A 23,805-nucleotide genomic window follows, 5' to 3' on the forward strand; every position below is an offset into this window, starting at 1 on the left:
GGAGGGGGCTTTGAAAATCACTTCCCTCTCTGTCTTTGTCTCCTCTTGATACATTTACAAAACAGGGAGAATGAAAAGAGGCATAGAGGCGAGGAGACAACACCTCAAGTAATGAACATGACATGTTCAGGCTTTAGTTTTGGTTGCTGAAACAAAGAAAAACAGAATAGAAATACGATTGTTGGCTTGATCCCTTTTACTTTTGATCTATTCTCTTAATGATTTTGATTATCTCGATTAAGAAGTGATCATGCAAAGAGAAAAAAAATAACTTTCTACTATCTCAAAAAAGTCCACTGGAGTTATATCGAGCTGAAAATAACAACAGCATTTGGATAACATTTGGTGCATTTACAGTAATGTCGGTCAGTGTGCACTGTTGTTCACCATGTGAAATGTCCTAAAATGGACATCACTCTGGCTATCTCAGCACTGTGGTTGTTGCCAGAAAGACTCAGTATAGATAGTTTAAAGGAAGGATTGCCAAAGCATAACTCATTTTGAGATGCAGGGGTTGTTTCAGTTTTACGTTTTTCATCATGAAGCCAGTACAAGTTATCGGAGGGACCTTGATCGCAGTAGTTAGAAATCAGAGATCAGCATAGTACATAACAAGCAGGATTTTTTTTTACGTGTAGATGAGTCTCTCAGCTTTAGCATCACATTTTTTCTCTGTAGCCCAACTATGAGCACAGACCCGAGCATTTCCAGTGACCTTCAAGTTGTATTTGAAGCCTTCCAACAGCCTGGTGAAGAATGTAAAGTCAAGAAGGTGTGCGTCCTTGCTGCTGCAGCCGTGAAACTCATGGCTGCCTCACCAGAGACTGCCTGCTCGGTTCTAGGCAGCTGCCAGCTTTGCAAGACACCTGCTGAATGTGTAACCTGTGGCCCCCATGGCTATTACTGTGTACGGGTCTCATGGGTCTCTCATTTATAAAAACGATGTTTATTATGGTAGATGGTTTTGATGTAAATGTCACATTAAAAACCTTATTTTCTTCATTTTATTGAATTGACATATCTGCACCATAGATTTTGATTGACACTGCTTTTAATTATTGAAGGAAAAAAAAGCTAGGTATCAGTGTGTAAACTTTTTTTTTTCTAGGTGAAAAAGCAGCAGAAATGGACTTTTCATTCTCTCGGGATGAAAAGTGAATCTCAAACTACATGACCAAATTTCTGAAGAAGGATGAGGAAGTAATGTATGCAAATAAATTCAGCTTTCTGGTGCAATTTATGCTTTTACATGAAGTGGGCTGATTCTTTTTTTTCCCCCCATTAACTTCCCATTTCAAAAAGGTCTGTTGTTGATGTTTCATCTAGATCAGATTCTCAATCTGGTGCAGACTGATTGTGTTCCTGTTTTCTGTCTGAAGGGCTCCATTCAATGCAACTCAAACAAAAGCTATCAACGGATTACCCATACTTATTTGCATTTAAACATAATCAGTGTTGATTTTACCATTGCTTGCAAAGTTCCTGCAATACAAACATGCACTGACACTGGTTCATTCGACTAAGCCTCATTTAAAAAACTCTAATTCTTGTGTAAAATGAATTTACCTCACAGGTGTGATTTAAAAAAAAAAAAAAAATGACATCAGCATTTTGAAGTTTCTGCTGACTCTTTCATCTGAAACAGCAAAGGACTGGGCTGCATGCCGTGTGTGACTGTGTGCACCTGTGGTTGTGTACACGTGTAGCCGCGAGAGTAGGATGTAAGAGTACGGCACAATATAGCCAGGGTCTGGCAGGATAACAGCATTGCAGCAGTGTGTGTGTGTGTGTGTTTGTGTGTGTGTGCGGGGGGGTTGGGGGTGAGAGAAGGAGAGAGAGAGGGATGAGAGAGGCTGACTCATTGACTCTTTGCTGCTCAGTGCTTGTTCATGCAAATGAGACTCTGCTCACAAAAGACCATCCATTACCTATCCATTCCACCTCCTGCTATCCTTCTCTCCACTTCACTCTGTCTCTCTCTCCCTCTCTCCTTATCTACTTTCCATTTCTCTCCCTGTGTCTCTCGCTACCGTCTCTCCCTCTTTTTCTGCCTCTGTTTCCACCTGTGGCCCTTTTCATCTCCTTTTCATCTACCTCCAGCTCCCTGTTGCCTATGGCCATAGCAACCTGAATCTGTACATTCTGATAATCCTTACACGTAAAATGTGACCAAGCGGAGTGCGTGCTGCCCAGGGCTCACTATGGTACAACAGCGTTTACGTAGACTTGTGGAAGGTAATGCAGATCTCAATCGTGCATGAACAGAAAACACAACACAAATATGCACACAGAGTGAGCACTAGGAGTCAGGTGGGACAGAAGCGGTTCTCAATGATCCCTAAAAAAATCGAAGTATTGCTGGGTAGGTTTCCCGCTGATCTGTCAGGGTCTGGAAAAGTATGGTGCCTGCTAACATTGACAGTTACTCTTGTAGCTGCATGCTGGTACCCTCACCATCTCAATGTGGGTGTCTTTGGGATGTCCAGTTAGATGCCCTTTATTGGTCTTGTTTACATGGCTACATACTAACTGTCAATGTATCTTTAAAGGAAGTAATACTAGAGTAGATTATTAGTTAAGAATATATTAAATTAAAAATATAAAAAATATTAACAATATAATGGTTTTATTTTTACAGCACAAGCTGTTTTCATGCCCCGATATATAACATTATAAACACTGGAACAAGCATAGTTTATCGACAAAGTATTCCCAGAGTTACAAGTGCAGAAGTACCTTGAAAAAATGTTATTTTCTCGTGGTGACAGTGCAGTGACCTTGAACAAGGGCTCAGTGTAAATGTGTAACAACCTGCTGCAAAGAAGAATCACTACCACATACTGCACTAAGGCACAGCATACTGGCTTTTTCAGACAGTTTGCTGTGTTTTCATCTGATTTTATGAAAATACTTGTGACATTCCTTCTCTACTTTCTGCCTCCCTAAAGTCCAATCATGCCTTCTGACTGGGCTGTTGTCTCTTTATTGCGTTTTTACTGTCTCATCAAGCTTTCACCACGTCCCTTTTCTTCACTCCCTGCCTTTCTTTCCCTTATCCGTCCAGCTGTTTCTTCAATGCTATTATTGCTCATAATTTTCTCCCTTCTTTTGTTCAGCCTCCCCACCTCACTTTCTCTGTCTCGCGGCTCTGCTACCCTTCCCCCTCTTTCTGTGTTGCTTCTGTGTTGCTTCTGCCCTTCCTTCCTCCTTCGTTCACTCACCTCCTCTGTCTCTGTGCTGTGATGACAGAGATGCAGGCAGAAGGAGAGGAGAGTGCTGAGTTAAACAGAGACGTACAACTAGGCCAACACAACTGCCTCCAGGGATGTGTGTGTGCGCGCCCATGTATGTTTGTATCTGTGCATCAGTTTGTGTGTGAGTTTGTGACAGAGTAAGACAGAAAATGAGAGTGACAAAGACACAGAGACAGACACTGAAAGTAAGGTGGACCTGCTGTACAATCACAGATGTTAGATTGAAATTTTAACCTTCATTGTGTAACAAGAAAAAACAGTGAAACGGTTACAGAAAAACGAAACAGAGCAACACAGTGAACATTAACAGCAGTCGTCTCGCAGTCCTTGTGGAAGGTCATGCCACTCCTGCAGGATGACTTGATGAAGTTGCAGGCAGCTGACTGGGCCCGCCCCCTGATGCTGCGATGTAGGGCAACCCACATTTGAGGTATTACAATGCACACAGGAAACTGGCTAAGTCTGGACTTCACAGTGTAGCAGCTTTAGCTTTAACCTGGGGGCTTTTTAAGGTCGCCCTGATTCGGAGTTGTTCCAGGTGGTGCCTGTAAAGTTAAAATGCATCTAGCAATTTTTGCAAGGCTTACCTGAACAAACTGAATCATAGGAAAACACACTTGTAACAAATAATTAAAATCACATAAACTGTAACTGTTGCAGTCTCATCCCACAAAGTGCTTACATATATTTTTCCAATAGATATACGTACTGAATTTATATCGGGGTAGTCTTCCTGTTACTGAGTTGCTGCTCGTTTTCTCAGCATAAAAAAATCCTTTGTAATTGATATAGACGACAACAACTCCAATAGTCTTGTGCTACTTGACAATGTCATGAGAGACGTCTAGCTTTGTTTGGAAATCGCAATTTCAAACAAAATTTTATTATTCTGGATGACTTCCCACTGCACATACATTTTTTTTGATGAAACTATGCAATATGGCCCATTTTTCACCAGTAGCTTTCTTATTTTTCATCATAGACACTTCGGACCATATGTGCCTTCTATCATTATACACACAACCTCTATTTTCAAAAAATACGGCCCAATGCAAATCTGACCACTAATCTTCTGTTCTGTTTCCAATATTGATTTCCACCCAGACAATTAAAAGTTGCACAGCTTTTATTTGTCTTAATCCAGACGTGCATTTCTCTTTTTTTTTATGTTTTATTATTAGACTAATTCAGGTACGTATTTTGCATATTTTTGGTTGTCAGCTAAATATATAAACAGAAGCAGAAAACAATGTAATGAATGGTGTGTGTGTGTGTGTGTGTGTGTGTGTGTGTGTGTGTGTTTGTGTTTGTGTTTGTGTGTGTGTGTGTGTGTGTGTGTGTGTGTTATAGTTCATACTAACTGGATGACACCTAGTTGTGTTTCAGGGGATGGGTGTGTCTTGAACGTGGACCCTGCGGACTGTAGGCTGCATATGTGCATACATGTTTGCATGTGTGTTTATATGTATGTATGTCAGTGTTTCTGAGAAACAGACAGTTAGAGGCAGTGTGTGCGTCTCCCTGTTGGATGCATTCTGCGTGTGTGTGTGTGTGTAGTTGTAGACTGTATGTATTATGCAGACCTAGGAGAGCCTTGTGCTATAAATAAAACAGGGCTGCAGTGTGCTCACTGGCGGAATAATCTATCTGACACTATGGAGAAAGAGAGAGAAGTAATGGAAGAGACAGAGTGAAGAGCAGAGAGAGAGAGAGAGAATGGGGCATAAAAGACAGTTGAAGATGGAGAGAGAAGCAGAAAAGAAAAAGCAACAAAGGAGGAGGGAACAGGGGCAAGGACTGAGCAAGGGAGAGGAATCGTGCTGAGGGAGAAGAAGAAGAAGAAGAGTGGCTTATCCTCAGGGCCTCTAGCAGAGGTAGTTAGCACCATGAAACAGCTAAGAGTCATATTCAAAAGAGCAGTAATGTCTTTCCTCATCATCTCCTTAGGTATTCAGCCACCCGTGCCTGTATCAATCTTTCTCTTCTGTATCTGTAAGGAGTAAGAGGCTGTTCTCTCTGTTTTGTTTGTGCTCTTCACACCTGTGTTAAGGACATTCAGCAGGTCCTGCACATATTTGTCATCATGTGTAAGTGCTTGTGAACAAAATGTCAAGAAGCGAGTGAAACCACTTCTTATTCATATTTATTCACACTGTTGGCAATAACACTGCAATTGTTTGTGGATTTGCAGTCTTTTTTAAAAAAAAAAATTTTAAATCATCATATCTTCTGACATATATATCTGTATTGGACTGACAGGGTTTCTTCTTAATTTGTCTGATACCCACTCAAATACTTTATCCTCAAAGACATATATAAATATGATCTAAGGTCAAGTAGTTGCTGTTCAAAGGACGCTTTGATGGACTATGTGACTCAAACCAGTGACATTATTGTGATGACAGGATTGTCTCTATAATAACTAGGTCACCAGTACCAGTTTACCCGGTTTTTACAGGCTCTTTGCACACAGGTCAGCATGCATTATACATTAGACTCTGGCCTTGCTAAATGCAATTTAAAGTGTTCACTAAATCACAGTAATCTCCTGTTGTTGTAATTAGAATATGGGTTGTGTATACAACATTGTGCGTGTGTGTGTGTGTGTGTGTGTGCGTGTGTGTATACATGTGGTTAAGCACTTGTGTGCATACATATGAATGTGTATGTGTGCGGGTATTTAAGTATAGGAAGGCATGTTTGTATGCTTTATATTCATTATTTGTATGCTGTTATTCATGTTTTTATAGAATATAAATTGAATGTAATAGAGGTGGGGTTGCATATATCTATTGACCAAGGCCTTCTGTCTATTCTGCACATTTTTGTTTAATCTACTATACAGATGAGAATCATGTTAAACACTTTATTTTAACTTATATGTGTGTGGTACATTATACTTATACACTTTTATTACACCTTTCAGTATGTTAGTAGAAAAACGGTTGAGGCTGTTTGCTTATTTTTCTCTCAAGAACATCATCCATAACGCTAGAGCATTGTAGGGAAAACAGCTTTATGTCTGTCCGTTCATGCATTTCCAAGCTAAATGACCAAATATATGGCCGCGATGTGACTCTGAGATGTTTCCATAGACCTGTAATGAAGTTGGATGGTGGAAAATCATTACATTACATTCAATCATCGACATTCACATAAAGATAAATTATTGAAGAGGCAGTCAGTAGAGTAGTTAACTACAAATGCAGTAAATAATTTGTGTGTTATTGTCCTGTGATGTGACTCATTGGTTAGAGAGGTATCAGGTGGACATGACATATATGATAAAGAGATGCTGATAATGAATATAAACCACCGCGGAAGTCTCTCAATTCAAACGGCATATAATCAGGATTGTCTATATTGTTTCCATTTTCTCTGAGTTCATGTCTATAAAAACATTTGAAAAATTCTTAATCCACCTTTTCTTTCCCATTTGATTGCTCTCTCTGCCAGGTTATGGAGTTGAAGGGTCAGATGATCCATGTGCCCGAGTCCTGCTCCCTGATGTTCCTGGGCTCGCCACGTGTCGATAAACTGGAGGAGTTGATGGGCAGGGGCCTCCACCTGTCAGATATCCCCATCCATGATGCCACACGGGACGTTATCCTGGTGGGCGAGCAGGCCAAGGCCCAGGACGGCCTGAAGAAGAGAATGGACAAACTTAAGGTAGAATGGTGTCCATTTATATTTACAGAGCAGGGCAGCTGAGGAAACTCCACTTTAGTAGACCAGTTTGCCATGGCTTCAATTGTGTGAAAATATCATTTTCCATCTGCTGGAATTTTTTAGCCACCATGGATACATTTACAGTAAACCGATCACATAATCTCAGCATTATTTTAGAATTCAGCACTCACTTGTGTCACAACGCAGATTGATTACGCAACAAATTATTTGTTGGTATGTCCAGGGGATTTAGTTACCACCAACAGGCCACAACATTCACTGAATGCCTACAAGAAAGGATGCAGAACCTGAACCCCAGTTCTCGGCTACAGGCAACTAATCACAATAACAAATGACAACAGCTGAATTAATATGTTTGGTAGGTCTTTACTTAGACTTAGACTTAGACTTAGACTTCTTTATTTGATCCCCCATAGGGGGAAATTTTCTTGTTACAGCAGCAACAATATAAACAGGGAGAGTGAAAAAAAAACAAAGCAATAGAAAAGACAAAAATTGCAAAAATAAATATAAATATAAATATATGGATTGTGATGAAATGAAATAAATATTTACACCATAGGATATTTACACTTTAGACAGGAATGGAATGACATTTACATGACATGAATTTATATTGTGAGACTGATGCAAACATGTTAAATGTATTGCATCCACTGTACTTACTGGTTAAATCTCAGTGTTGCCTGTTTAGATCCATACTGGCTGGAAGAACATGGCTCCTGGGACTTGCTCTTATAATTTGTTTTCAAATTACCGTTGACTAAGTCAGTGAGTCTTGATCCAATCCTGTGCATCTGCTCACCACATCACTCTCTGCTTGCGACTGCTCCCCCTGGCCACTGTTATAAATAGCTGTATCTTAGTTGACTTGTCTGCTTGAGCAATGGTATAGCTCTGCATCAGACAGATTTGGCCCGCAGACACAAATGTATATGAAGATACGCACAATCAAACATAAATCAGTTTAATACACAACTACATTTTCATGCACTAGCAGTTTGATGTGGTGCAGCACTTTCTCATCTCAAAGCTAAGCGCACAGAGACAAACCTCTCAATCTCCTTCTCCTCTCTCCTCTCCCAGGCCACATTAGAGCGGACTCACCAGGCGCTGGAGGAGGAAAAGAGGAGAACGGTGGATCTCCTTTATTCCATATTTCCAGGCGATGTGGCACAGAAGCTGTGGCAGGGTCAGCCGGTTCCCGCTCGCAAATTTGATGATGTTACCATGCTGTTCTCAGACATCGTGGGTTTTACCGCTGTGTGTGCCCAGTGCACACCTATGCAGGTCATCTCCATGCTGAACGAGCTTTACACACGCTTCGACTACCAGTGCGGCATCCTGGATGTTTATAAGGTCAGTAAACAGAAAGATGCATGCTTCTTCTTTATGTAAGGTGGTAATGCCTGTTGAGGTGGGGGAATTGGGAGGAGGCATACTACATTGGATGAGGTTTCATCAATCAACAGATTTCTTTAAAATTGTAATGGCTTTGTTGGTTTATGTGCACATTTGTGCGGGAGGAGATCATCATAAAAGATAAATTCATAAAAGATACTTTTCAGCAAGTGACAGCTGTAGCTCCCTATTCATGGGGTATTTACCTTCGTTACCAGTTGTGTTAAATCAGCTAAATGTTTCAGGTACGTCGCAGCTGTCTGTGTGTACAGGATATACTGTGTTGTGGAAAAAATAACTGATTAATGGCCAGTCTGTGGGAGCTTAACAAAGATGTGTCAACATTGTCCATGTGACGGAGAGGCTTTGGGCTTTGGGCTTTGTTACAGTCTTCACTGTAGTCGGCTGTTTTTTTTCCCTCTTTCCTTACCTTCTATCATCGGATCAGTATTTCAATTCCTTTTTACTCTTTCCACCTTTGTCTCTCTCCATCATCACCATTGTCTTTATCTAATCTCATTACCTCAGTCCCTGTGACATCATATACTTCCCCATGAAAACATGCTTTTCTTCTGTGTTATCTATCAGAAATGTTATCTATCCGAATCCTGGGGAAAGAGAAGAAGAGGTACAGAGAGGAAAACAGAGTGTTTCTAAGAGGGTTTTATGTATGTAGCAGTTGAAGAGTGAGTGTGTGTGTGTGTAGAAGAGAAAGCAGGAACAGGAGGACATGGTGGGGAGATTGAGGCACCCATATGTTGCTATTGTCATGGTTACTGTCAAAATGATTTCGCCAGTGGCAGGCCTAAATGAGAGCAGTTTGTCTCCTAGTTTTTCTTTCCCCCTCCTTTTTCTCCTCTTGTGCTATCTATTTTTTCTTCATAAGGACTGTGTCAGCTGTCATGACACCTAGCTCGCTGCTTCTACTGGAAATATGGCAACACATCCCTGGAAGTGGCACTGCTCGTTTGCTTTGTTGACATGCTCGTTTAGAATTCGGCTTTGGGAAGTCATTCTCAGAGACTTGCTACTACTGCAGTAGCAGTGACTTGATTTAATGGCTTAAATGTTAGTTCGTCTGTATATACAGCTTTTGTTAAGGTTTCGATATGAGCCCTTAGTGTCATGGCCAAAGCAACGCACCATTCACGCAGAATTTTCTAGCATTTGCCAACTGTGCTTTCCACATAGATGTTAGAGAGGAACATATAATAGATACAAAAAAAAGTCTTCAATTGGGACGATTAATAGTTTAGGTAAATTGTCCAAATTAATGAAAGCCTCAACATGTCTGCTAGCTCTGGTACTGTACAATATACAATATATGCATTTAGATTCAATATTGCTCATGTTTCCTTACAAAGAAAATGTAATAAACCAACTTCTTGGGCCTTCGATGAAATATCGTAAAACTCTAAAACCTTTAATAGAGTTTAAGCTTTTGTGATCATGGGCTGAATTTATGTGCCAATACATAGCAAAGGGGAAGCAGCATTTCAGTAAATTTTGGGACGGGTGCTGTAGAGGATGTTTGTGTCTGCAAATTATTGTTAAGTATTAATGGAAATGTTTGTATTTTTTATGGTCGGGTTTTTTTGGCTTCTCAGAGCGGGTCAGAGGGAGTGCAAGGTGCTGTGAGTGGCTTTTGAATGATGCAGGCAAAGAGAGGGAAATAGATATTGTAGTTCTTATATTACAAGAAGAGTGAAGGAGTGCTCTTCATTTCTGCTACTCAGTGGGGATGGTTATTGAATCACTTGGTTTTACAACATCAACATTTACACACAGCCACGCTTATTATTTTCCCCTTTCTTTTCCCTGTTTCTCATCCAGATCGAGACAATAGGTGATGCCTACTGTGTGGCAGGAGGACTGCACAAGAAGGTCGACAGTCACGCAAAACCAATTGCGCACATGGCTCTGAAGATGATGGAACTTTCAGAAGAAGTGCTGACCCCCGATGGGAGACCTATCAAGGTGAGTTTTCATTCACCCTCCACCATGCGGGAGATTATTAGGTTACGTGGCCACATGACTTTGACTCTGTGTCTGTGTTTGCTTTGTCTCTTTATGTATCCGTAACCTTGTGAGGGTTTTTGCATTTGTGTTGTCGTCCTGACTGATGTTTTCTGTACTGTGTGAGAGTCCGTGCCTGAGCGCATGCGCGAAAATCCAAATGTGTGCGCACTTCCTGATTCCAGGAAAAACCTAAATTGTGTGTCCAACCGCTGGTTATCGAGCTCAAGTCTTGTTTTTACGTTTAACCCGCTGTTCCTCTCACAAACCAGCTCCTGATTGTGGCTGATTCAGCTGTTTGACGCATACTGATAGTCGAGGCCACGCAGCATCGTGTGCTGTTGCCATGGTGATAACCGGATACATTATTGAATGGAAGGGTTTGTGTTGTGATTGACATGGTTTGCTGATGGATGGATTAATTGTGGAAAAGGGGAAGATGGATGATGTAGATATAGGAGATCTTAATTGACAGATTGATGAATGATATTCGAAACATTGGATTTACTCAATCAATCTATGCTCTTTTCCATTAAGAGAAACATTGATTGAGAAATTCCTCATTTTTAAGGTGATAGAAAAAAGTCTGGATTTTGCTATTAGCCATGTGTTACTTGGGGTAGTCACTCCATGTGCCCTTTGACACTTCTCAGTTATTTTTTAAATTAAAATATTGTAATAAAAATAATAGATTAAAATGTTTTGCATCAATACAATAGGAAAGCATTGTGCAGCTTTGGTCTGCACTCTCTGGAGTTCATCAGCTAGTTAGTGTTTAGAAAATACAACTTAGTAACACACTGACTGAGATATTCAAGGCCTTGTGGAACAATAAGAACACATTAAATATCTGCAGATATCGTTGTCAATTTGTCTAAACTTGCATTATAGTTTTGCAGTTTTTGTTTTAGGGGTTAAAATAGGAGAATATGGAATTATAAAAGAGCGAGAGATGCTGCCTAACAGAGAAAAGGTATGTGTTTAAGTTATACTTAAATTCTCTCCCACCCAGCTGCATGTGTCATTCTACCAAAAACAGCAAAGAAGCTATTAGCTGAATGTTCTCCACGCTGCTCTTTGCCAATGAGACAGACAGAGGAGACCTAACAACACTAGCAGGCTGAGGTGGACAGATTTCGTAATGCACAGAAATAAATGGACTTTGATCCAGCTTTATTTTAGCTGATACTGATCCTTTAAAATATGTCCAGATTGGCCCTGATGTGATACTTAGGATCGAATCGAGACATCTCTAGTGTCCGTGGGTGTTTAGATGCATTTATGGAAGATGACTATATGTGCCTATGTGTGCTGTGTGGGTGTATATATGTGATGTTTTGGTCTATTTATGTACCATATGCTTCTGAGTGTGGCGTGTTTGTGTGTTAGTTTGTGTTAGTAACAGCCTAAGCTTTGTCAGTCTAGTCTACTCTTTCTCCACCTCTCTCTTCCTCTCTCTGCCTCACCCATTCCCTATTTTTAATTCTGCCCTCTTATGAAGTCATAGAGAGAAAGTGAAGCTGCTCTGCACGGAAAAAAAGATGAGTACATTAACTAGGGAGGGAAGGGAAGAGGCACAACTGAGGAAATTGAGTTTAAATCTCTCATGTTAATTCAGTTGAATGAAAAGGGAACACAGGATATGATTTATTTATGCCTGTCCTCAGTCTGTCAAGGTCACCCATCACTCTTAGGGTGCCTTGGTCGCCTTGCGGGTCCAGGGTGCCTACTTGCAATGTCATAAACGTAAGTCAAAGTAATTACAAAGAGTAAGTTACATTTTATTTCTGGTTTGGCACAGACCATCAGTGAAACAGAGCGCACAAATGTAACACAGCATTGGATGAAGATGTTTAAACAATGCCATTATTGTTATGCTAAGTCTTTTGTTTAAGTGCATTCCATCGTATTACAGGATAAGGATGACGATAATCTATATTGTTCTCATTATGAACGAAGCTCATGAAATAAAAAAAAAAGCCCCTAACAAGTGCGCTGTTTATTTCTATTGCTGCAAACCACAAAGTTTTTATGTATTCAAAGGCATTAAATGGGGCTGACTGCCACACATATATTGGGTAATTCTTAAAGTACTGAGACGTGGACTTCAGCCAGCTTTATGCTTTTTACATTGCAACTCGTGCTGAAATGACTGAAAGTGTATTGAGGTTTGAGAAGACTTTGCTGAATTACGATTTTTGTTTGCCACCAAGTGATTACTTTACACAAAAAAAGATACACATAGAGACGCAGACATGAGCAAAACGTTTTGTGAGAAAGAAGCTAGCGGAGAAGATAGCGGAGTAACAGACAGGACACTGTTCTGTGTAACGCTGTGCTCCTAACATTGTCCATTTGTCTCAAAATAGAAAGGCCTTGCCAAGCATTTTTGGCCTGCTCCCTTGCTCTTCCACCCTTCCCCTCTCTCTCTCTCCATTTTTCCTCTTCCCCTCTCTACCCCTCCTCCTCTCTTCCCTCACTCTCTCCTCTTCAGCCTCTCCCCCGCTCACTCCTTTCATTTTCCTCTTCACTTTTCTCACTTTGTTTTCCTCTCACTTTTTATTCTTGTTCTACTTGTCTATATTTTGCACTCTCTGTTATGCTCTTGTCTTTCTTATCTCTCCTCATTTCACGTTGATATAAAGAAGAGTTATACAGATATCCAGCACTTGAACATGATAAATGCTGTTCAGTGAGTGCACTCAACTACAGCCAATGTTGCACTGTTATGCAAACTAGCATGAGAGCTGTGAAAGCGAACTGAGAGGAAATGTTTAGTGAGAGAGAAATGGAGAGAGTGATCCTGGAACACAGATATATATATATATATATATATATATATATATATATATATAAAGCCTGAATACACAGTTTGCAAAGGTTAATTGTGGTTTACGTTTCACTGTGATATATTTGGAAGAGTTTGATCAATAAAGTTGAGAAGATATACACTTTATTTATTAAGAATAAATCACATTGTCACAATCATTTCATGAGAAGAGGTAAAAATCATTTTATTCCAACTTTATGGGCAACAGTGTGTATATATATAGACAAAAGTGACACACACACACACACATATATATATTGACAAAGGTGACTAGTTGACTGTGTGATTATTTCTTATCTATTTTTCTTTTCTTTTTCCCCTCTACAACAAATCTGAGATCACCATCATCCTCACATACAGTTTGATATAGTAGCAGATCCTTCAGTAAATGAAATACCTTTGCTTCCGTAGGCAAGGGGGTTGGTTATAAAATAATCGTAGTTACTGGATTACGTGCAAGCTAAGAATTTGGTTTTCAATGTAATTATACATCACCAAGAAGCAATGAGTAATGTTGCACCTATCAATCAACTTGAATTTTCATATAAATGTAAGACCTGCAAAACCCTCAGGGCCGTGACTAACGATTGTTTTCATTATTGATTAATCTGCCCCCGCCTGCTGTCTTACTTTTTAAATTGATTAGTCTATGAAATGTACCCATCACATTTCCCCAAAGTCTATGGTGACATCATGGTGACAGATTGCTGTTTAACTTCAATTTCATTATGATTTTGGAGGCAGCAGTCTGGGGTGCAGTTGAACTGTACTGCATTGTACTGACAGGTATTTCCAACATTTTGTCCACGACTGCAAACTACAGCCTCCAAACTGACCATACAGTTGAATCAACACGACTCTTAATTAGTTAAACAAAAACTGAACATTATAACCCTCATGAAGGTAGGATTTAATGCAGGGCTGCGGCATTAGACCGCAGTAGTTTTAGCTAGGTGTACCTAAATAAACTGGCAACTGAGTGTATATGAAACAACATTGACTCTGTAACAACTCCCTCCTCGTTCTGTCTCAGTCTGTCTCCATCTCCGTATCCTTCCGTCAGCTCGGCCACAGGCTGGAATGTGATTGGTCGTCAGTGCTGCTGCACCATTTGCTCATTGGCTCACCGAGGGCCATGTGCTATGGATGCTGACTCATGGCGAAAAGGAGGGGAAGAGAGTGTGCGAGTGTCACTGTGTCTGTGTTTTGAGACTAAGAAATAAAGAGCAGAGTGGGCACTGGATGCAGACTTGTTTGTGTGCGTCTGTTGAGTGGTTGTCTGTTTTAGAGACCGACAGACAAGTGCATGGCCATCTGTAAGCAGTTTAGCTGAAAAATAGGTCACACTCATGCACCTACCAGCCCTTTCTCTCTCTCTCTCTTGCTTTTTGTCTCTCGTTTTCTTTATCTCTCCTCCTCTGCTGTCAAGGTTTTGCCATCTAATTAGAAGTGTATTTTTGTCTCTCTCTCTCCCCATTGTCTTTCTTTCTGTCTTTCTGTCTGTCTATGCTCTTTCTACCTCACTACCCCCTTCGCCTGTTGTTGTCATGACTACCTCGCAGTGTGTTGGCATGCACACAGTGGCGCTGGATACCTAGGTGATGAGATGCTCAAGTAGATTATTAGAAATCTACTGTGTGTGTGTGTGTGTGTGTGTGTGGACGTGTGTGTGTGGGCGTGTGTGTGCCTGTGTGTGGACGTGTGGACTTGTTCCCAAGTGGTGGAAATCAATAGCTGGTCGAGTGGCCGTGGAATGGTCAAATTGGAATGATGGTTGGATACGTTTCACTCTGCCTCCAGGCCTTTATAGATTCATACCTCAGCCAGATTATTATATGAGCACCATGTTGCCGCCCTATATCTCTTACTAAGAGGAGAGGGAAGCAATTGTTTATTTGATTAATTTCCTCTCCCACTCTGTTCTATTTTAACATTTTCATCACTCTAAAAATCTGCTGCCATGGGATATCAGATTAGACGATAAAAGCTAGACTAATATGGAAGTTAAATTGCTGCAGTACACTTCCCACTCAGCGGATCAGTGCTCATACAGGACCTCCGCTTCAAAACCATGGAGCCACCAACAGTGACATTAATTTTTGGCTTCAAATAAAATTTTGCTTTTCTTCAGTTTTATTTGGCATGCTGATGTGTTTTTCATTGACATTCATTTTGGCATGGAGGGGAGGGGAGGAGCGAGAAGAGCATAATTTACATATAATCTGCATACTAAGGAGAGAATCTGAGGTCCACTTTGAAGCCTCCATCACACTCCCAAACCACATGCATGCCAACTCTCTGCCGCTGTTTTTTTATACATAGAAGCGAATCAAAGTTAACTTTTAACTGGCACTATGCCGGTGTGGCAGAGGTGTGCTTTTATGTTCTTTGTCTGTGAAACTTTTTTCAGTGCAAAATGTAATTTTTGGATGCCAAAATTTAAAGTCACTGTCATTGTATTTGCTCACATTGCTTACAGATCATCAAAGTAAGATCAGAGTACAAATAGAGTTGCAAATAAAGATTACATTCCTATTGATTCACCTCCCACTTATTTTCTCTGTTAATTCATCTTAATTTCTCGATGGATAGATAGACAGACAATATTCATCTTACTATTACATAAGAAAATGATTGAATCCTCACATTTGAGAAGAGAGATTTTGTGATTTTGTTTTTTATTTTGTTTGATAAGTGATTTAATTATGCGTCTGCATATACATTGTAAAGAAATGAATAGAAAAAGTGGGGGAAAAAGTAATAAAGAAAAAACTTTCATTGTCACGCCAAGTGCGTTCTCGAGGAATGACACACTCTTTAATTTGGTGGTACTTTTAAATTCCTGCTGGTTGCTCTAATCCCTCTGCCCTTCTACTTCCTTCTTGCTCTATGTTCACCCCCCCCTCCCTTTCTGTCGTAGCTAAGGATAGGTATCCACACAGGTTCGGTGCTGGCAGGTGTGGTCGGGGTTAAAATGCCACGGTATTGCCTGTTTGGGAACAATGTGACATTGGCCAGCAAATTTGAATCGGGGAGCCATCCAAGGTGCATCAATGTTAGTCCCACAACGTACCAGTAAGTAACAACAATACACATACACACAAACAAATGTGCATGTATGTTAACCATGTCATAATAACAATAAATGCTTTTTAATCATATTTGCTAAACAGTGTGGGAAAAATTTGTTATTCTTCTTTGTGGACATAAATGCACATCAAAAATTTCTGCCATCTTTCCTTAATTTATTTACCACTTCAGCTGTACGTGTGTGTATTTGTATGTCCAATGACTAATTATGTTTATTGTAACAGATCTCATCTTATTGTAAACAAAGCTGTGTTACTACATGGATTAAACTGTGTACAGAAACACATATGGACACAAAGACACAAAACGACAAAAAAAATCTGTTTTTATTATTGTAATGAGAAATTATCCATTCAAATGGGGTTTTATTTTTAAATAATGTCTCTTCTCTCCTCTCCTCTTCTCTTCTCTTCTCTTCTCTTCTCAATAGGTTGCTGAAAGATGACCGCGCTTTTTCATTTGTCCCTCGTTCGCGAATGGAGCTCCCAGAGAATTTCCCCAAAGAGATCCCTGGGACGTGTTACTTCCTGGAGGCGGGGACGTCTCACAGCCACGCCTCTTTGACCAGCTCTCGCTCCGCTCCCCCGGCCTCTATGAGGAAAGTCTCCTACAGCATCGGGACCATGTTTCTAAGAGAAACAAGTTTGTAGGTCTCATACACAGACTAGGATATACAGATATTTATTATGTGAGAGGCTGGATTTGAACCTGTGGAACATGCAATGCAGGAAACGGGATCATACGGATCTTTGGATACGCAAATGCATTATGTGAAAACTTGGATTCAGACCTGTGGGATGGCCTTTATGAATAAAACTTAAAGTATGCTCTCAAAAAAGAAAAACATGCCATCATCCCCCCTGAGCCAAGGGAGATATGGTTCAAAAGACTCGAGGAACAGTAACTACGCTAGTCTCATATGGATCCTTCCTGAAGGAGGTGTGCTGATGGGGTCAATTAGCAGAGAAACCTTAATATAAAACGTAATGATCTAGCTGGATTCCTCAGCTCCATATCTGGGTCCTATCTCTCTCCAGTGGTCGGCTTTCCCAATCGGCACATTGACGCGGGTTTAGAGGCACCAAACCTTGGAGAAAAGCTGGAGAGAGACCATTTACATGACCAGTGTTGCACTGATTAGCAATGGAATCGTGCAAATAGAACAAATCCACTTTCCATTGGCGAAGTGGATGCTGAGGAATGAAGCTGTATGAACTTTTAGAAGAAGGCAGCGTTGCCACAAATGTTTGCTGTGCATCATGGCCTCTTGTACAAGGAAGACCACTACTGAAGAACAATACAACTCCCCTTCCAACTGTCCCTAAATCGTGTCATGCTTTTACCACACATCTGCTGCTCATTACATCCTGCCGTCGACCTAAGGACCAGTTGGTCGGGGCAGGGAAAGACAAATGAGAGACTCAAACGAGGAGTCAAGTTTGAAAAGGCGTCAAAGGACAAATGCCAAAAACGCTAGTACTAAGCTAATCTTAGAGCCTTTTCTGCTTCTAACCCACAGCAAACTATAACCAACAACAATCCAGCCATTTCATGCAGGTAATATGTTTAGGACTGAAAATTATTCCCAGCTCAGTGCCTTTTTACTGCTCAAATCAGGACAAATACAAGATGGATTCAATCTAAATATTTGACTAGAGTAAAAAGAAAAAGAAAAAAGGAGCGCTTAATTTATTGCAAGTTTCTACTTGTTTCCAGCCATTTTATGGCATTTCTGTGTCATAAGCTACACTGAAGAGTGAAAGATCTGAATGAGACAATGAGCCAAATTGAACCCACGATGTCGCAAGTTACGACAGGCACCTTATCCCACCGAGCCACCAGGAGTTTCCCTTTGAGGTGGTCATGAGTGGCTGGCAAAAATAAATCAAGCGCTCCTCAAAGAGTTCAAATATTTGAAATTCTATTCATCTTTTTTTTTGGTCCAGATCATCCAATAATACACATGAGATAGTGCTAATAATATAGTACTATACTAACTTGTACACATAGTCACAGTATGCATGCTTGACACGGTTCACATTTACATACACAGTCTTTTTTAATTATATAGTTTTTACCAAATGGAGATACAAGTATTTACTAGCCCCATGCAAATGTAACCAACAAGATTCAAATTCAAGTCTACTAGTTTTCTGGTAGACTGAGTATGATTTACTCAGTGGAAATCTCAGGCCTTCCGAATACTTCAGCGTAGCTCAGTAACCCAGACGTGGGAGAATAATGTAGAAAAGTTTTTGTCTTAAGAAAATCTTCATAAATTGTCTTCATAAAGTGGAGGGTTGAAGTTGCATAGTCTTTGAATATTTTACAGGCTTTGGATGCTCAATGTCGCTGCCATCGCTCTGGTTTGGTTGTTGACATCACATAGATGTGACATCAGTGAAAAGCTGGCTGTCAGAGAGAACAGAGAAAATGGAGAAAAGGAACTATTTGTTGGTGGCTTTAGTTTCCATAAAATATAACATTTTTGATGTCAATAGTCATGTGTATCCACAGAAATACACAGAGATTTGTCAACATCATCCTAATTTTAATTCATTATTAATGACTAAAACAACTGAGATAATCTAATTTGTTTAGATTTGAGTAAGTGGTGCGACCTGTGCGTGCTGACCTTCTCTGTGCTGTTGTGTGGTTTTTTTCAGTTGTCCAACAACATCACGATATGGCTTAAATAACTGAATATCAAAGAACTAAACTGTTAATGACAGAGTCAGAATATGGTTTTGACAAGTTTTCATTCAATTTTAAATCACAAAACTTCACAGGGAATCTAAAGGGAATAGCATCTTGCTAATTTGCTACATCTTGCCAAACGACATGCTAATTAAAGGACGTCTAAAAAAACAAATAAAATGTGCCAATTGACTTCTAAGACACCATCAGCAAAGGTTAAACTTGTTTTGCAAGTGAAGGTATGGCTCCTGCTGTCTGTTGTGTGCGCTCAGTTGTTAAAGGGCAGAACGAGTACATTTTGACATGCCAAACTTGTTGTCATCTCTCTGGTCTTGGCAGGGATTCAACAGGGACATGTGCTGGTTAGACTATGCTATGTAAAACACAGCTTGTAGGAAAACATTAGAAGGATAATTTACTTCAGACACAAAAACTAATGTCCATCTGGCCAAAAGTTTCTCCCTCTAAAAGGCTTTGTACTCTCTAATGGAGATGAACACCAGCATAACAAAGCAATGTGCCATACTTGAGGAAAGGACAGTAGAAGGACAGTAGAAAAATCAAAACGTTTTCTGTCTGACCTGCCAGTTTTTGAATCAGGGATGGGTTTCAAGTGCTGGAAAGCTTTGGTCATAGGTCATTATTGCCATAAATAAACTGTCATCAGACTTTCTAATAGCACTAGCACTAGAAAGCTTGAAATGCTTTTACAGCATATTCTGTAAAGGTCCTTATCAATTTTAGAGAAGAACATAGTCATTTTTGAGAGTATTTTTCCATATGCCCCATAGTCTTATCTATATTTACTGTAAACATAAATAACTATAACCTATTTTTAAAATTGTGTCCTGTTGCTTTAAGTATACTATGCAGTATAGAACTAACCCTGGACTAGACGACAACAACAACAACAACAAAACACCTAAAGTTAAATCCAAGCTGTCAAACAGATGGGAGCATAGCCTTTTAGCCTAAAAATCTCTCAACGTGTTACACAAAGAGAACATGCTTATTAATTCCGAACTAGGTGTCATTGTTTAGTAGGCCAACCTTGTAATCTTAAGCCTTGAGAAAATTGATTTAATGAAAAGCGGCGACTTGAAATCTAAGTAGGTGGATGAGTTTTTTCGGGGGGGCTTGCCACATGTGTGTTAGAAAGCAACATAATGTTGCTCACAGTTCCCGACACCAATAGGTGTGTAACAGTCATGTTTTTGTGATATTATAGAGAACCAGAATCTGCAACACTCACTTGGGACATCAGTGAAACATACATCCTGAACACATTAATATACATTAATGGCTCAAGTCATTAGCACTTTGAGTTGAAAAGCCTGCCTAGCAAAAGTGAATTATGGTTCAGTATAAATTGCCAAATACACTTGAGAATGGATGGCCAATTTTCCAATAGCTTGAGGGAAGTTTCCCATATTTACTGATTAGCCTTATTTTTGCCCTAATGATAAGTAAATGAAAGTATCACAAATGTTTGAGAAGCCACATGGTGTGTAGCTCTATTTTAGTTTGATCAAAAAACCATCAAACCATCAAAAAACGGACTCATAAGCGGTCCCTTGAGCGTAAGCATCACTGAAGAAGACGTATGGCAGCACATACCCACAAAAAGACTGCACTCAGCCCAGGAACCAAGTCGACCAGGTTAGATAGATTCAATCGAAGAATTTTGAGGAAGAGCCAATAAATGATGGACTGTCAATTGAGTTTTTAAAGAGCATAAGAATTTAAACCGGTTTTATTCTGACTTTATCCCAAAAATGTAGAGTAACACAGTTTGACTGTACAAGTACATAAGTGAGAAGGTGCTAAATCCATATTCGGGAAAAATAAGTGCATGGACACTACTATTGCATCGAATCCTGCAGCAAAAACAGCTGAATATCCGTAGGGTCCTCGCAAGGTGGGTGAACCACTCTTAAGTGTATTTGACAGTTGTGTTAATGAGCCTGAGGTTAAGTTTTCCTGAGGCAGGCTTTCACATATACAGACCCACCAAGTGCTCCCTGACTCCTATATCCTATAATGCACACATGCATTAATGTGTACTTGTGCAAAATCTACTGTAGCATAAATGTAGTGAGGGTGCCATTTAAACTCAACTTCAGCAGTGCCTGAATTTTGCATCCAGGCTAAATAAAGGACATTACATCAGTGGAACACCCACGCAACTTGTGTCCAACGTTCATGTCTCCAAGTCTGAAAAATCTTGGCATGATATAAAACATTTGGTCAGATCTTACAAGTCTTGCTGTTATGATGCAGAGGTGTTGCAGGTACTGGTTCTCTGCAGCGTTGATGTCAGTCTTTGACCATTACACCACAGTTTATACTGTAGGTCACTTTCTCATACACAGGCGTACATCACGGTTACAGTGGCAACACAACAGAGCTGTAGTGTAGAAGCTGTGTCAAACAGTGAACATGAACAAATGTTGTCATGAGTTAAGCGTGGGAGGGTCCAGTGTCCAGTGAGACAAAGCCAAATACATCTATAACTCCAGCAAACGTTGCCTGTGTGAGTGTCTGTGTGTGTCAAACAATGTGAGAACATATAGAACATAATAATTTGTTAATAAAGGCCTAGTGTACCTGTGACAAATCTGTACAATTTAGATCTATTTAATATATTCAAAATGGAAGTTGTAATACAATTATATAGCAGATCTTTTTGGTATAATTCACAAAATGATTTGACATTATCACATTTTCCACTGCTTTGTTGTCTTTTTTCTATTTCAACCAGATACTTTATGTCCGTATTTGTGCCATCTAAAGCCAGGCTGGTTTTCCCAACATGCCAGTGTCCTACAGAACCTCCCCACTCTCAAGTGATGTCTTTTTGTCTTTTCAAGAATTATGAATATGTAGATTTTTTTCCATTGACACTGTTGTAATTTTTTGCATTCAACATCAAATTTTGAATGATTTTTCTTAAATGATGAATTTATGAAACATTTTCTTCAGCCGAATGAGCATGACACTGTCATTTTTATTGAAAAATAAAGTTGCTTAACATATGTTTTTTTCAGGACATTGTTATAAACTGTCGTGTTGCCAAGATCAACTTCACCCCCACTGGCTTACAGTAAAACGGGTCTAAGGTGATGGGAAGCTGGTCCATATTTGTAAACATTAGCCTGGTTTTAACAGCAGAAACAAACATGGTTGATTCTTGTCATCCACGTCCAGGGTCGTCCCAATGGATGCACATTACTCTCCACCAATCTCTGGTCTATAAAGCTTCATCCACACGAGAATAGTAGCTTCCATTCCATTTGTTCACCAGATTAGTTTAAAACTAATAAAATATTTGTGACATTCAACAGTTCATCATTTCACTGGGATCTCTCTCAGACTTTGGGAGCCACTGGTCGATGTCACGTGTCATAAATCTGGTCAGTGTTTTGTACTTTGATGTCATGTTGTAAACATACAGAGCTGACCCTGGACATGAACCCTGTTTGACCCTGTCGTTGGGATCAGGTGTGTATGTGGGAGAGGCTTGATGACAGCTGTTGGTTTCTGACTGACATTAAGGGCACATCTTCTGTCTTATATGATGTAAATAAAAAAACACCAAGTATCTTTAATAAGGAAGAAAGACTGTGGCTGTTACTGTGTATACATGTTTACACATTTGTATGTGACGGATATGAGCGTGTGAGTCTGTGAGTTGGATGTGTGACAGTGATAAAAGAAAAGAAAACATAGCCTATATACGTCTTTAAATCAACGTAGCAAACAAACATAGACTTCACATGTATTAGACATGTATGTGTGTGAATACTGAAACACAAATGCTTTTTACGGGAGGAAGTTTGAGATATAATCCTACAATAGAGTAGTTATCAATGCCAAACTGTTCCAGATGGATCATGATCACTAGGAGGGATGAATCAGTAGATCATGATTTGTCGGACCAGGCAATATTTCCCTGTCATTTGTGGTGCAGGAGATGGTGTCAGAAGACACTGATGTAATAATAAATAAACTAATAGCTTACATCCAGTTATGGAGCAGTATCGTGTTTTTTGGCCACCTGGCAAATTTAAGTCTAATATTCGCTTTCTTTTTAATTCTGTTTTTGGTCTCTACCAAGTCCTGAGGAGCAAATCTGGCTCTAGCTGCTAACTGCTCCACCGTTTTTCATCGACTACTAGAGGTCCAGCTGATGTCAGTTACCGATAAAATCACTTGCGCATAGCTGAACAGAGAAATTCTGGTAAAGAAACAGCTTGCCTGAAGTTTAACAAAGTTCACTCACCTCCATTTCCCTCTGTAGGCTGTACAGTCCATTTTGCTATGACTGTCCATCCAGTCTCACCCAATTTCTGTGCTTTTCTCCCCCTTTATCCTGGTTTTCAGCACAAATTACATTGCATACAAACAATACAAGCCGCCAACTGTCCTTGGTGGAACATTCATTACTGAAGAGTGCTGCCTTGTGTATTTACTCAATCGTCAATCGCTAATGCTCATTCTTGACTTGTGGTTTGTCCAGTGTTTGTAGTTATAGTCCCAAGCTTGTCCTAAGCTTCACAGATGTTTTTTGGTATTGTATTTGTACAGCAAACCCATGACTTTGACCTGGTTTCACTTTGACCTGTTTATACTTCCAAATCTATCAAATGATCAGATTTTTGTTATATGTCTTAGCTTTCCTTAGCATCGTCAGGACGGTGCTAATGCTGGTTGAAATTAATTTTGTTCAATGTAGTTTCCTAATCAGTTTAAACAGACAACCACTTATGTATATGTAAAATATAAATTAACTGATAAACTAGATACTGGTAGCTTCAGCCAACCTAT

The 23,805-nt window shown here is 39.8% G+C and overlaps 1 protein-coding gene across 1 annotated transcript in view; it reads left to right on the forward strand.

The window, feature by feature from the left end:
• Positions 1-16,931, forward strand: part of gucy1a2 (guanylate cyclase 1, soluble, alpha 2) — a 35,544-nt gene extending 18,613 nt beyond the window's left edge. Inside the window, exons 5-9 of the mRNA XM_070829517.1 lie at positions 6,711-6,923; positions 8,031-8,303; positions 10,179-10,322; positions 16,112-16,266; positions 16,712-16,931. Of these exons, the coding sequence (XP_070685618.1) occupies positions 6,711-6,923; positions 8,031-8,303; positions 10,179-10,322; positions 16,112-16,266; positions 16,712-16,931 (1,005 nt within the window). The remainder of the gene's footprint in view (positions 1-6,710; positions 6,924-8,030; positions 8,304-10,178; positions 10,323-16,111; positions 16,267-16,711) is intronic.
• Positions 16,932-23,805: the final 6,874 nt, after the last annotated feature.

Source organism: Pempheris klunzingeri, chromosome 4, assembly GCF_042242105.1.
Source record: "Pempheris klunzingeri isolate RE-2024b chromosome 4, fPemKlu1.hap1, whole genome shotgun sequence".
NCBI classification, from domain to species: Eukaryota; Metazoa; Chordata; class Actinopteri; order Acropomatiformes; family Pempheridae; genus Pempheris; species Pempheris klunzingeri.